Source organism: Phalangium opilio, unplaced genomic scaffold (genome assembly GCF_054372755.1).
Source record: "Phalangium opilio isolate 3A_F unplaced genomic scaffold, DU_Popi_V2 ptg000003l_1, whole genome shotgun sequence".
Taxonomy (NCBI): domain Eukaryota; kingdom Metazoa; phylum Arthropoda; class Arachnida; order Opiliones; family Phalangiidae; genus Phalangium; species Phalangium opilio.
In genome coordinates this window covers 4,742,453-4,756,286 of record NW_028324145.1, presented here as the reverse complement: position 1 = coordinate 4,756,286, position 13,834 = coordinate 4,742,453, and the positions used below count along the sequence as shown (strand labels likewise).

The 13,834-nt window shown below is 40.1% G+C and overlaps 1 protein-coding gene across 1 annotated transcript in view; it reads right to left on the bottom strand.

Annotated features, from left to right (window-relative positions):
• Positions 1-13,834, bottom strand: part of LOC149717229 (inactive tyrosine-protein kinase 7-like) — an 80,618-nt gene that overhangs the window by 9,653 nt on the left and 57,131 nt on the right. Inside the window, exons 3-4 of the mRNA XM_089836851.1 lie at positions 5,659-5,952; positions 436-583 (exon numbers count right to left, since the gene is read on the bottom strand). Of these exons, the coding sequence (XP_089692977.1) occupies positions 436-583; positions 5,659-5,952 (442 nt within the window). The remainder of the gene's footprint in view (positions 1-435; positions 584-5,658; positions 5,953-13,834) is intronic.

The window sequence follows — 13,834 nt, the reverse complement described above, 5'->3', positions numbered from 1 at the left end:
CAGGTACGGTTAGGTAGGTTTTTATAGTTAGGGTTAAGTTTATTTAGGTTTAAAATTAGGTTAGGTTCGGTTATAAGTGCAATGCGTGTCAGGTTACAGTCTTCTGCCTAAGTGAATCAGTTAGGGCATGAGTTACTAATATGTTAGCTCCCTAGGGAGCTAACATATTATTAACTCATGGTTAAGGTTAGGTAGGCTTTTATGGTTAGGGTTATGTTTATTTAGGGTTTAAATTAGGTTTTATTCGGTTATAGGTGCAATGGGGGTCAGGTTACCATCTTCTAGTCTAATCACTTAAACAGACGACCGAAGGTCACTCATATGATAGGGTATTTTCAGGTGTTGACACTTGAAAGTGGAAACACCTACAAATTTGGCTCTACACTTTTCAGGTTGGTGTACAAATCACCACAAACACACAGTTTATTAGCTTACCTTGAGTTATTGGCGAGAGGAACGTCCTGCTCATGGGCGTACCATTCTGTGGTCGCTGCATTTTCGTAGACGCAGTCAAATCTGGCGGATTGATTCTTCATAGCGGTAACGTCACTAGGAAGTTGTTCTATGATGGCAACATCGTCAGCTATGAGAAAATATGAAACAAAATGGTCCTAGTTTTAAATTTATGACATTTTTTTTTAATCTCAACCTTTTTTTCAGGATGATAAAGTTGGAACTGTCGCCCTCTCTAAAAAAAGAGGGTTAATATATTTTTATTAGAAACCTCTATCGTGTTCCAGCTGAAACATTTTTGCGGGAAGAATTGAAAAAAAGATTTAATACCCAACCAACTTTCGGCGGCATTTTAAGAGAGCTGAAACTCTACCACAAACTCTCATCCCCAAAATAGATTTTGGAATAAAAAATAAAATAAACAAGATGGTTAAAGACATATTTGCTTCTCTAATGTTTGTGTAACAGACCCTTAACAAAGGAGGGGGAAGCAGTATCGTCTGCTACTACGAACTTTCTCGTGATGTCACACCCTGCTATCTCTTTCCTCGGTTTTGGCGCCCATATTGGAAGTCGTCAGCTCAGGCCATACAATTTAGTCTACTAATATTGACGTCACGTTCAAGTAGCTCCTCCCCTCGCAGTACCACAACCACACTCTAGGGTTAAGGCGGAACATCCGGTATGCGGATCCAAAGACGTTAAATAGGGCTTCAAAGTTACCAGTCTACCAAAGTTCTTTGTTGAAGCCATTTCTAAAGTCTTTGTTGTCTACATCCCGGATGGGTTCATTTCGACTTGAGACAACAAGGTGGTCAAACACCAGACTCTCTTTCACCCCCGACTTTTGACAACGGGTCTATCGCAACCACCCTAACAACTTCTCCACACGTCATTGGTCAATCTGCCAATGAGTTAAGGTGGGTTTTTAAAGGCTCGTCTTGAGGCAAAAGATTCCAGAAAAAAATATAGAAACTCCTCTCACTCCTACTTGATTAACTCTTGAAAAAGGAAAATCCTTAAAAGTTAATACTTTGAGCTCTGTGGTCAAGAAAATTTGAAGTTACGGAGATTGCTTGAGGGTATAACGGATCTAAAAAGCTTCCCGCCAATACTATCATAATTCACCCCCGAAACTAGACAAGTGGAAACGGAAATAAGGATAGGGAAGCAGTTGCTAAGCAACAAAAAGTAAGGAAGAGCAAGCGGCGGAATATATCTTTATCCGGGGCTCACTCAAGAAAACAGAGAATCCCATGGAATCTAACGATCTTATTTGAACAGCTCTCAGTGGGAAAAAGAAAGATGTATAAGTCTGTATATCCTCCTTCGTTTCAGATGGAATTTACTCCGAGGACTTCCTGGTATTTCCTTATTCCATAGGGAACTTTCAGGATAAATGCAGTGTTACCAGAAATAGGGGTGATAGTCGGAGCTAAAGAGCGTATCATATGGCATTTTGTGATCTAGGGCCCGAAATTTTTACATTTTCATTTTGCAAGTTGTTTTCATTAACTTGTTAAATGGATAATGAACTGAAAATAGGTTTTATGGTAATTTTGATCTCTTTTATGATTAGATTCCACTATGATAATTAGGTAGTCTAATGTCATAAGCGGTTTTTTCGGCGAAACGTTTGGAAACAAGCTGAAGTTTGCCTTTAAATGGAGAGTGAAGATTCCAGGGACTTGGTAATATCTTAATGAACCTTGCCGCGATTTTCTTGAAAACGGGTTGCAGAACATACCACATCTAAATGATCTAATGAACTTGTGCAACGTCTAGTGGTGTATCTTGACGTCGAAGTAAATATCTACGCGTTATTTAATTTTCCGAATTGGTCTATTTTGTGGAGAAAAGTCTCTGCTGAAAAAAGTAACTAAACCTAACATCCTCCAGGCAGTTTCCACGTCAGACAGACTTTTCCAGGTGGCACAAAACAAAAACCGCGCTAGTTTTTCTGACATTGGTGCGGAGGATATAGGGAAAGGGAACAGAGGAGAAATGGCCAAAAACAAATGTCACTTTTAATACGCCTTTATTAGGTTTTCTTCTCTTTCATTCTGTCGGTCTGGCGCGCCACCGCCCGACACCATTTTTTCAAGATCAAATTATAACATAGTGGAAGAGGGGGTAGAACCTATTATTAATTTGGCTTGAAAAGAATAAACCCTGCCTTTGGTTACGTTACGCTTTCGTAACGAAATATATAGTAGGGGGTTATCCCCGCTCTACTATTTTATTAGGAGCAAAGGCCCTAAAGGGACGTCGGTCTACATTACTCCTAAAGAAAAAGCGGGGTTATAGACGAAAGACCGCGCCACTGTGAGAGTAACAGGCCAAGAAGTGATGGCGCCTTTTGGTTTCTTAAGGTTGAGAGAACTGAACTACATCAAGATTTACTATAGATGGTCAATATAATTTAACCACCCAATTTCATACACTTGTTGGGAAAATGGTTTATAAGTTTCTTCTTTATGTACAGTCACAATTCGTTAATTTCAGAATTTGACCAAACAGTATGGCTGATATCATTAACACCACAAGTTTATAAGTTATGTTTCATAAGTATAACACTACCTACTTCGTAATGCTCAAGACTTACTGAGAGCTAGTTCGAGAACGACAAGCGAGTATTGACTACACTCGGTTTTGCAGTCCATCTTCCTTGGCCTGTACTAAGCCTCAGACAGCCCCTCACCAGGCGTCGCTTTAAGAGAATATACGACGTTTCAATTACGTCATTTCATGACAAGCTCTCAGTAACCAGTGAAAAGCTTATGGAACATATCTTATGAACTTATGGTAACACTAGAGGAAGGTTAATTGAGTTTTTCCCAATGTTGGGACGAAGGCGAACCCCTTGCCATAAAGGATATCCTATTTTATATCCGTAAAATTTTAGCTTTATGAATAACTGCTAATTAAGCATTGTTGTATTGATTTGAAAACAACAATCAGCAGATATATCATAGGGGTGGGCCCAAAGCTTCTGCAGTATCTAGACACACAGGAAATTCCTCCAGGTTTCCAAACCCTTTAAACAGTAGGGTAATCAACGCCGGGTAGCTTAATTAGCATTTGATTATGTTTATAATTTAAAATTAGATGGATGAAAACAATAAGAAATTTTCCCTAGTCAATCTCAATCCTGCTTGGCCTTCTCTTTCACAGGAGAGGCACTTTCTCGCAGATGAAAGCCAAGTACCCGAGCATCCATGGGAAAGATCGTAGCTGTCAAGCTAGTTCTTGAAGATGTAAGCTCTATATTATTTTCCATCAGATTCTTCCAAAAAATGATACGACATATTTCATGGGTTGGCGGCCCTAATAGACAGTGCCACTTATGTTTGACCCCGAGGTTAGAGCGCTATTCATTTTGTTTTATGAAGCGACAGCGAATGGTGTCACTGTGGTTGTAGACAAGCAAGATTTTCTATACTGGACTACTAATCTTTTAAAAACCAGTTCATAAGATATGTTCCATAAGTATGACCAGGGATAGATTTAATTTTAGAAGTAGGAATGTAGAACGGTTAGTATTTACTTCAGTCCGACTCATAGCCCAGTAGAGAGCCCCTCCCACCAACACGTAACGAAAAGTTTAAATTATATTATTGGCTCACTTAAACTACGCTTTGATGACGTTGCTGACCAGGACTACGAAAAATACGTAATTCCTTTTTACCTCTGTCGCTATGACTCGCCTCTTCTTTCATACCCCTTCGTCCCGTGGAAGGGGGTTCGGGACGCGCGCCCAGATTACTCTGTTCTCCATTCCTACTTCTAAAATTAAATCTATCCCTGGTATGAGTGCACTATCTTTACTTGGTAATGCTAGAGACTTACTGAGAGCTAGTTCGAGAAATGACTACACGCGGTTTCGCAGTCCATCTTCCCATTTAGTCTGTACTGAGCCTTTGACAGCGCCTCACCAGGCGTCGCTTTACCTCGAAACTATGACCTACGTCACTTCATGACAACCTCTCAGTAACCATTGACAAACTTATGGAACGTATCTTATGAACTTCCGCTAATACTAAGAGATTAACCGCTTAGCAATTTGTGCAGACAATATAATTTCCTTTCCAGAAATTAAGATATACAATGAGTATATATTCCAAATAAAAGAAAATAAAATAGCGTCAAACGTCTGTTAGAACGGAATAATCGATAAAAAGGGGTGGTTCAGTCATTGTGTCTAGGACCGCGCATTTGAGTCACGAATTGTTCTTAGAAAACCGATTAACAAATCGATCCCACAAAATGAATAAAAAGTAAGAGCTTATAAACAAAGAGTGTTCTTGGACTAACGAAGAGTTCTTCGGATAAGTCTGCCATAAATTAAAGGGTATGCTCTTTGAATCAAAAGAAGTGAAAAATGTCAAAGAGGTCCACAACATTTAGTTACGGAGAAATGGACTCCCAAACAATGACTGTCCACTAAAACAGGAGAAATTGCCACACGAGTGGAGTAAGACATATCAGACTGAATGACGAAAATTACGTATTTTCCGACTGAGGAGAGGCGAAATAGCCTGGCCTTCTTTTACGTCCCCCCCCCTTGTATTTTGAAAGGGGGACTGGGACTACGGTGCGCGAATACTAAGGCATCTTATACCTTATCCCTAATAAACAAGATATCACTTCTTGGTAAAGCTAATTACTCCAAAGATGATGGGGGAGGATGCGAAAACTGAGAGAAATAGACGCGCAAACTATGGAACGGCTTAGGTTGGGTGGGACGCCACAAATGGGGGAGGAATAGTCGGACGAATTGGTAATTGGTTAAGAAGGGCTACAGACGAACCAATTACAATTGAGTCCGACTATTCCTCCCGCGTTTTTTGGCGTCCCACCCAACCTGAGCCGTTCCACAGTTAGCGCGCATATTTCACTCAGTTTTCGCATCCTTGATTACTCCACATGTGTGACTATTTCCTTATTTTAGAGGCCAATCAATGTTGTAGACCCCATGTTCTTTGATGCACGCCACTTTCCACTAAGTTTGACCCTAAAAAGACTGTAATTTATGGCAGACTTATCGGAAACCCCCCCCCCTGTATTGTTTCTCTCTCAACATTTTCGATCTATTTACCCTCCACGATTAAATTATTATTTCGTGTTTAGTTAGGAATTTTATTATACTCCTCCCTTGTTTACTCTTAATATGGAGGTAAGTAAGGAATAGGGTGCGTGGTTTACCTCTTAATCTGAGGGCGAAATTCTCGGTGCTTTCAACGGGAATTTCGGCTTCGTTTTTTCCACGACAGGAATATACTCCGTTGTCAGCAATGGTTAAAGGATTGACGTGAAGTCGTTTGCTGTTGCGGAAGGAGATTCGCTCGTTGCGGAAAAGGCGGAGACCATTGCGGTACCATTGGAAAGAGACTTCCGGACTGCCTTCCAGTTTGCACCTCAAGACCATCTCGCCACCCACCGACAGTAAATCTTCGCTTTCCGGACTGTGCAAATGTACCTTGGCCGTTTCTCCAATCCCTGGAAAAAACCCAGAAAGGAAAAGATTTGACTTTGTAATTCGCTTTCAAATACAAGTTTACGCGTGTATGTTCCTAACTGCATAGCGCCCAGACCAAACCAAACTTAACATTCAAGGGGTTATGGGATAGTATTGGTTTTTTTTACATGGTGTAATGGCTTTTAGATCAGATATGGCCATCAGCTTTTGGCATTAACAGTTGAAAATCAAGTTTTCCTAACACCAAATATATTGGCCCTAATTGCAAATGAGGGAGTCTTATTCGGGAAAGAGAGTAGGTTCGACCTATTAAGTGTACCCTTTAGCGTAATCCGTTGGAAGAGTTAATGCTTCACGTGATCGTTATTGAATAACTGGGAAGTAGCCCTATTGGGCGCCTAGTTACACCCGACGGATTAGTTCAATAGGGATGCTTCCAGTGAGTGTTTCACGGGTAAGCCTAAAGCGTATTGTCCATTACCATGAGTTAATAATATGTTAGCTCCCTATAAGTTACTCAGGCAATTCATTTTTATACTCCAGCGTTTTCTCCCGCGCCGCCGGCTTCCCAATTATATGCGACGCTATGCGGCCGCTACGTGAACGAAAATCTTATTTACTCTTCTTTCCGGTTTTTCCCCGGAAGCGCGTGTAGTGGAAGCTAGCCAATGATATCGGAGCTATTTAAGCAGCCGAATATTTCGCTCAGTAGCCTCGGTTAAAAGTTAAGAGATCAATGGATTGGATTTATCTAAGTTGTATAATTTTCTGGTTTCAATTCACGACAACAACTCTTATCTTTAGCATTCTTTATCAATATCAGCAAATTGCATTGAGTTCTTGCATTTTTTGTCTCAGTACTGACACAAACGCCACGATTTAATGTTAAATTGTTAAAACATAAAACATTCATGACTAAAACACTCCCTTGGTGAAAAAGTAGACGACGTCTCGAGGTCGAGGAGTACGAGCGGGATTTTTTTTTTTCGACAAGAGAGAGCGCAACATTCGGATTTTTTCCCGCGCTGGCGAAATGAGAAGAAATCGCTGGATACATTACGCCTATGGATCCTAAGTAACTTATAGGGAGCTAACATATTATTAACTCATGCCATTACGGAAACATAATTGCTCTGATCTTCTTTAATATTGTATAGAAACATGATTCCAATTGATATATTCATTATTCTATACTCTCTTTTCTAGTACAAAATTTAAGTACAGCTATATCAATTTTAAATGGCGGCCATCTTATAAAATGGCGACCATTAAAGTAGCACAAGTCTCCTGACGCGATAACTACCATTAATTTCAAAATAATACGCCTACAATTTTGAATAATGGTTCGTTACATTTTCATTCAAACACCTCTGTATAAAATTTGGTAAATTTAAATACATGTTCATCTAAGAAAACAGATTTCTAATTATGGTCTTCGCAGCAAGATCCAATAGATGTAACTAATAAATTATAAACATCATCCTCTTACACACCCTCCTATTTATGCACATTCTAACCCGTAGTAAATATTTCGAAAATTGAAATATTTTTAACCATTTAAAATAGACTGGAGCAATATCATCATAATTCGTTTAAGTACAAGTAGAGAAAGTAACATTTGATAAAAAAAATAATAAGAGAAACATTCAAATCTATTTGGGAGCCCCAATAAAAAGGTACTTCTTAACAGTTTACACAGATGCAGAAGCTACCAACATTTTGATACGATGGCTTCGCGTATGCCATACATACAACATTCAGTCTTATCTCCATACATTGAGGCACACACAACACATACATACACAACTTCATTCCACCAAAGCGGTGTATAAATACAACATTAACCGAGCCAGCCACACTTTTAAAAATAATATAGGCCTCTCTTCTCTGTGTTGCTTTCTCTTATCTTTTATTTCAGCTTCCAAAAAAGGAGCCATCAAAATAAAAAGAAGAAGAAAAAGATATTACGAGTAAAGTTTTTCCCGCGCGCGGTGTTTCTTTGAGAAAAAATACGTGAATTACATAACAGAAATGTAATTTTCTTATCAATTGCGAAGGCTGCATGGATGCATGCATGGGAACTCCGCTATCAAAGTGTGGTGGTGGTGGTGGTGGGTGTAAAAGGTGCTACTCGCGTCTCAAGAGCTGCTAAGTAAAAGAACACTTTAAAAAGAAGATAAGATTAAAACGAATTTGCCGCCCCAAGAACCACACACGCATTTATAGAATTAGAATTTTAAGCATGCAGTCTTTGTTTTATTTTATTTTCCCTCATAAGTTACTACTTACTAGTAAATAAGCAACTTGCATTACCTAAATGCAACAAATAGTTTCGGTTCTTGTCAGCCTAAAAACTAGCCAGTCTTTCGAAAAGCTGTACGTTTTTCTGTGGGGTTTTATCCGAGGGGTCATCATTCACTTGGTGTACACGCTGTAAAGCCAAGAAGGGATATCTAGTTTACTAAGGAGAAGGTATATAAGATGCCTAAGTATTCGCGCGCCATAGTCCCAGTCCCCCTTTCAAAATACAAGGGGGGACGTAAAAGGAGGCCGGGCTATTTCGCCTCTCCTCAGTCGGAAAATACGTAATTTTCGTCATTCGCTTCGCGCTGACGAGAGTTTTCAAGAACCAATGAGATGCGGGTTGTAATTTAGAGGCGGGGATTAATTCCGGACCTACGTTTGGACTGGAGATAAAGCTGGAAATAAGGCGAATTTATAACTTCTCCCTAATAAACTAGATATCACTTCTTGGTAAAGCTTACTACACAGCAGAGTAAAATGGAGTAAGAATTATGATGGGCAAGCTGCGGCAATGAAAGTCTCCCAGTGTACCTTGCGCACGACCCTACCCGTCCCTTCGGTTGGCAATTGTTAAGCGTTGCCGCATAGCTCCATTATATTTGCAAGAGAACTATGGCTTCTATTTTTAAGACCCAGGGGGCAGCTAACGAAACAAATATTTTCTAGTTTCGATATGCTCTAGTTTTATAATAATAAACACGGCTTTTTCTGTCTGTATATAATGCTGCATCTGCCAGTTGCAGTAATTTAGAATTGTTGGCGAGTACTTCGCTATCACGGTCTCTAAGTAGTGAAAAAAAAAAGTCAACTTCTTTAAAATACAACCTGATTGAGTCTAAGAAACACCATTACAGTCCTATGGGCGATGAAGTATACATTGGGCCCCATATTAAAGAAAATATATGAATAATGGGGCCCCCCTTTCATAGACAATATGTTTGTGGGGCCCCTGCCCAACAGGCTCATGCAATGATAAGTCGGCCCTGCTAAGTGAAGTTTTGTTCGAATTAATAAAGGAGTACTTCGAAGGAAACGATTATATCAAGAAGATCGTAAAATACAATGTTAGGAAAGCTTAACGAAGAGGATGTTCTTGTTGAAACTCCTCCAAAATGGTCTAAAATCCCCAGACGAGAGAAAGAGAGCGAGGGGGGGACTGACGACCGGGGAAAGACGGGGAACCTCCCATATCGTGACTCAAAAGTCTGTTCTCTGGCAGAGCTTTGTCTCTAGCTGCATGCTCCGACGTTGAGAAATAGCCTTATGGAGGGAAAATGCTTTGTTATTCTAATCGACAATGGCCTACTGGAACGCGCGCTCCTTGTCTAGCGCACTTTTTAAACCGTCGTGCACTACTGAAATAAATAAGACTTTGCTCTAGATTCGAGAATCCCCCCTGCACGCACTCACGCTGACAATGCAAGGCTCCTCCTATCAACCTATTCCCCCGGTACGAAATAAAACCAAGGAGAATTTAATAAAAAAGCAGGTACAAACGGAGTATAACAATCTTTCAAAGTGAAGATACTAAGCCATGTTTTACAGCAACGTGTTGAAAACGTTCTATGAAGATATCTCTGAGGTTAGGTACAAGATATAAGAGTTTGGAGAAACAAGGTATCTGTTGGTAATAGAATATTCCCTGATTTGTGAAGAAAAGCGTTCTGGAAAGCTTCAACTTCTGCTAACAAACTATGAGAAACGCCAAAATGCTGATAGATGGACTTATCAGATAAGAATTTCGCGACGGCCGCTTAGGAATATGCATAGTCTGATCCGAAAGGAAATTCTTTGTAGGAAGGTCTGCAGAGAAAAGCGGGTGGGATAGTCGGTCTGAAAATTGGGAGAAATGTCTCTACAACAAAGGCGGATGGGCTGATCAGAGAGGAAATCGGTAGAGAACGTAGATGGGGTGATCGTAGAGAAAATTTGGATAAGGCAGGTCTTCACAGGAGATGTGCTGATCTAAGAAGAAATCGGTAGAAATGTCGCTACAACAAAGGCGGATGGGCTCATCAGAGAGGAAATCGGTAGAGAGGTTTGCGGAGAGAACGTAGATGGGGTGATCGGAGAGAAAATTTGGATAATGCAGGTCTTCACAGGAGATGTGCTGATCTAAGAAGAAATCGGTAGAAAGGTCTCAATAGAGAGGACGAATATGGGCTGATCGTCGAAAACATTGGAAGAAATGCCTCCACAGCAAGGTTGATGGGTTGGGTTGATAACAGAGGAAATCGGTAAAAAGGTTTGTAGAGAGAACACAAATGGTATAATTGGAGAAATGAAAATTTTGAGAAAGGTCTGAACAACATTGGCTGATGTTGATCCGAACATCCGATAAGAAGTTGGAAGAAAAGTTCACGGAGAAAATGCTTGTATTCGGATCAGGTAACAAGGGTTGTTGATTGTAGGAAAACTCTGCAGAAAAATAAGCAAACTGTATACAACATACAGCACAAGTGATCCCAATGACAACTTCACGTCAAGTAAAACACCTCTTTGGTAGTTTTCCAAACGCACACATCAGTCTTTCTTTAGAAGGGGGGTGAAAAAAACCTAACGTGTCTAATCTGTGGAAAGTCCCTACAATTTGCGTTTTATTCCCTCAGAAGCGCTGTCGATTGGACAAGCAAGAGCCAAGCTATAAAAGAGATCCTGGGAACCGGGAAGGGTGGCTTACCGTTACCGAGTAGGAGGGAACCATCTTCTCCCCGACGCGGGGCCCTAGCCCCAAGTCTCGAACCCACGGACACCCTTCGCCCTAGTTCCCTTTCATTTTACGGGGATGAGTCATTCGCGGCTACCCCTGCCTATTCCCCTTCTCATCTTTGTCGCTATCATAACCGTGCTCGATCAGAGCATAGACAATAAGCAGAGGGAATCGGTGTTGCATTTTTTCCCTAAATCTGTGGCCTGAAATATGTAGGTTTTACCAAAAAATGTCTTGATACAATCTCACCCCTCTTTCACAGTTTTAATATCAGAGCCTTATAATTCAGTTTGAATCAGTTCTAAAAGAGAATTTCCCCTTTGATTACACAATGGGGATGGCAACATATTGCGACTCTGTGCACTAGCAATTCGATAAAGCCGTGTCCCGTCTACTTAATTCTCCACTTTTAATTCTCTCACGTTGCACCTCCTATATACAGTATGTTTCTGATAAGTCTGCCATAACTTAAACGGTGTCTTCTTAGGATCAAAGAAGATGGGGTATACAAAATACATTTACGGGAACATGGGCTCCCAAACAGCAAACATTGATTGGCCCCTAAAACAACACATGTGGAGTAAAACATATCAGCCTTCAATACTCTTCAAAATTGGAACATTATTGAACCTCATCTAGCAGAAATTGTACAATTAAATGGGTAGAAGTGTGTACGCTGGTAAAGTAAAGCTAATTACTTCAAATGTGTGACTATCTCAGTAACTAAGTACTGTAGACCTCATGTTCTTTGACAGTCCCAAAGAACACACCATTTAATATATGGCAGACTTTGCTGAAAGACCCAGTGTGCATAGTTACGCAAAGACTACCATATCAAACGAAAATCTTTCCAATGCAATCAGGGGCTCCAAGTCCCTCTGTTTATTGTCTATGATGATATTCTGACTCTTCTGTGACGCAAACTTTTCGGGATATGATTCCGTTCATGGACCCCTAAAAAAGAGGAGGGACCATTCGATGATGGGCCCATAAATTTCGCCAACTTTGGCAGACCCTTTTTTCCCGGGCTCTTTGCTAAATTGGGGAATCGACCCGCGATCAAAGTCTGCTTTCAGATGATAGAATATATATACATATATAGAAAAAGAAAAAAAGAAAAAAAATCGGAGCAATTTGCAAACCCCTACAGTTGCAGGGCCGTGTTGCATGCTCAACTCCCCGCTCTTTCAATTGTTTGATAAGAATTTACGATTTCCGGAGACTGCTGTACTTTACCCCTCTGTACTTCTAGAAAAGCCCTTAATTCAAGAGATCGGACATTCTTTCGAAATCCAATATCTTGGTCAAAAGTAAATCAAGCTGACCCTATCAGTGACAAGTCCAGCGGTACCCTGGGCAAGGGCCCATTTGTGTTCAATGGTTAAGATGGCTATAACTAAGGGAAACCATAAGATTGGATATTTTTACGAAATCCAATATCTTGACCAAAAGTAAATCAAGCTGACCCAATCAGTGACAAGTCCAGGGGTCCCATCTGGTCCAATGGTTAAGATGCCTCTAACTAAAGGGGAACCGTTACCTAAGATCTGATATTCTTTCGAAATCCTAAATTTTTACCAAGAGTAAATCAAGCTGTCCCCATCAGTGTCAAGTTCAAGGGTTCTTGGGCAAGTGCCCATCTGGCCCAATGGTTAAGACACTCTATATAACAGGGTTCGTACAAAATTTTTGGAATGAAATTCCCTGACTAAATTAAACAAATTCCCCTGACCATTTGCAATAACGTACATGGCGAACATATATGAAAACCAATCTAAATTCATTCGAAACATTTTTGCACAAGTTATTGTTACAAAAATTAGCCAATTCGTTGTTTAAATTTAACTTTAAGTGAATCATAAATAACCGGAGCGAGCTCCGCGAATTTGAGGCTCTGGTGATGCCTCAGACAACACATTTTCTGGTCACCCTTATACTGTTATCCAAACTTTAATATTTCCCTCCAATATATTTTTCCCTGACTTTTCGGTGACCTTTTAGGCCCATTTTCAATTTCCCTGACTTTTCCAGGTTTTCCAGGATTTCCAGGTCGTGTACGAACCCTGTAATATAGAAACTCGGTTCAAATGAGCTAAGTATATGCACAGAAGTAGAGACCGAACTTGTTCACGTCTCCTCTCTCTCTCGGAACTTTCACTTTTTTGTTGCCGTTGAGTAAGCTGAGTTACGATTTGTTAGGGTGTGTGTCCTACCCCTTGTCCGAATCTCTTGTACCAGACTCAGACGCGTTTAAGGAATGTTACAGATTTACGAGTCTGGCTGGTCTTTTTTACGGTACAAGTAATGCCTGCCCCATAGTTTTAAGCACCCAAAAGTGAATCATCCCTTTAACTGTAACCGAGTTCGGGGGATTTACCCCCATTTTATAGTGGGAATCCACTAACAGTAGAGACTGGGGTTATGAGGACTTGGAAGAAAATGGCTCCCCATAACATAAACTTGGCCAGTTTCCTTTTATTTGTACTCCTAAACACAGTCCTAATATTTTTGGGATTGTTTCACGACTACACAAAACTACAACTTACAGGGCTCAATTTTCACACTTTCAAGTATTTAAGATTAACAATATTGTTTGGAATTACATTACCATTTCTTGAAGTTGATTTTAACCAACTTTGAGATGCAATCTGTATAAGGATCACAATTGCGCCTTTCCTTATTATTGCACGAGATGCCATAATTAATAAATTAATTAATAGGTGATGTCATAACTGTGTCGTTCTCTTTAGGAACTCGCAAAGATTATTGAAACTGCAAATCTTTTCTTCAAAACATAGTTAACGCCAATCTTTACTTCCATTTACTTCTTTTCGATAAAAAATGTATCGATCCAGAATTTAAATACTAATTTATACAAGGTGTTTCTG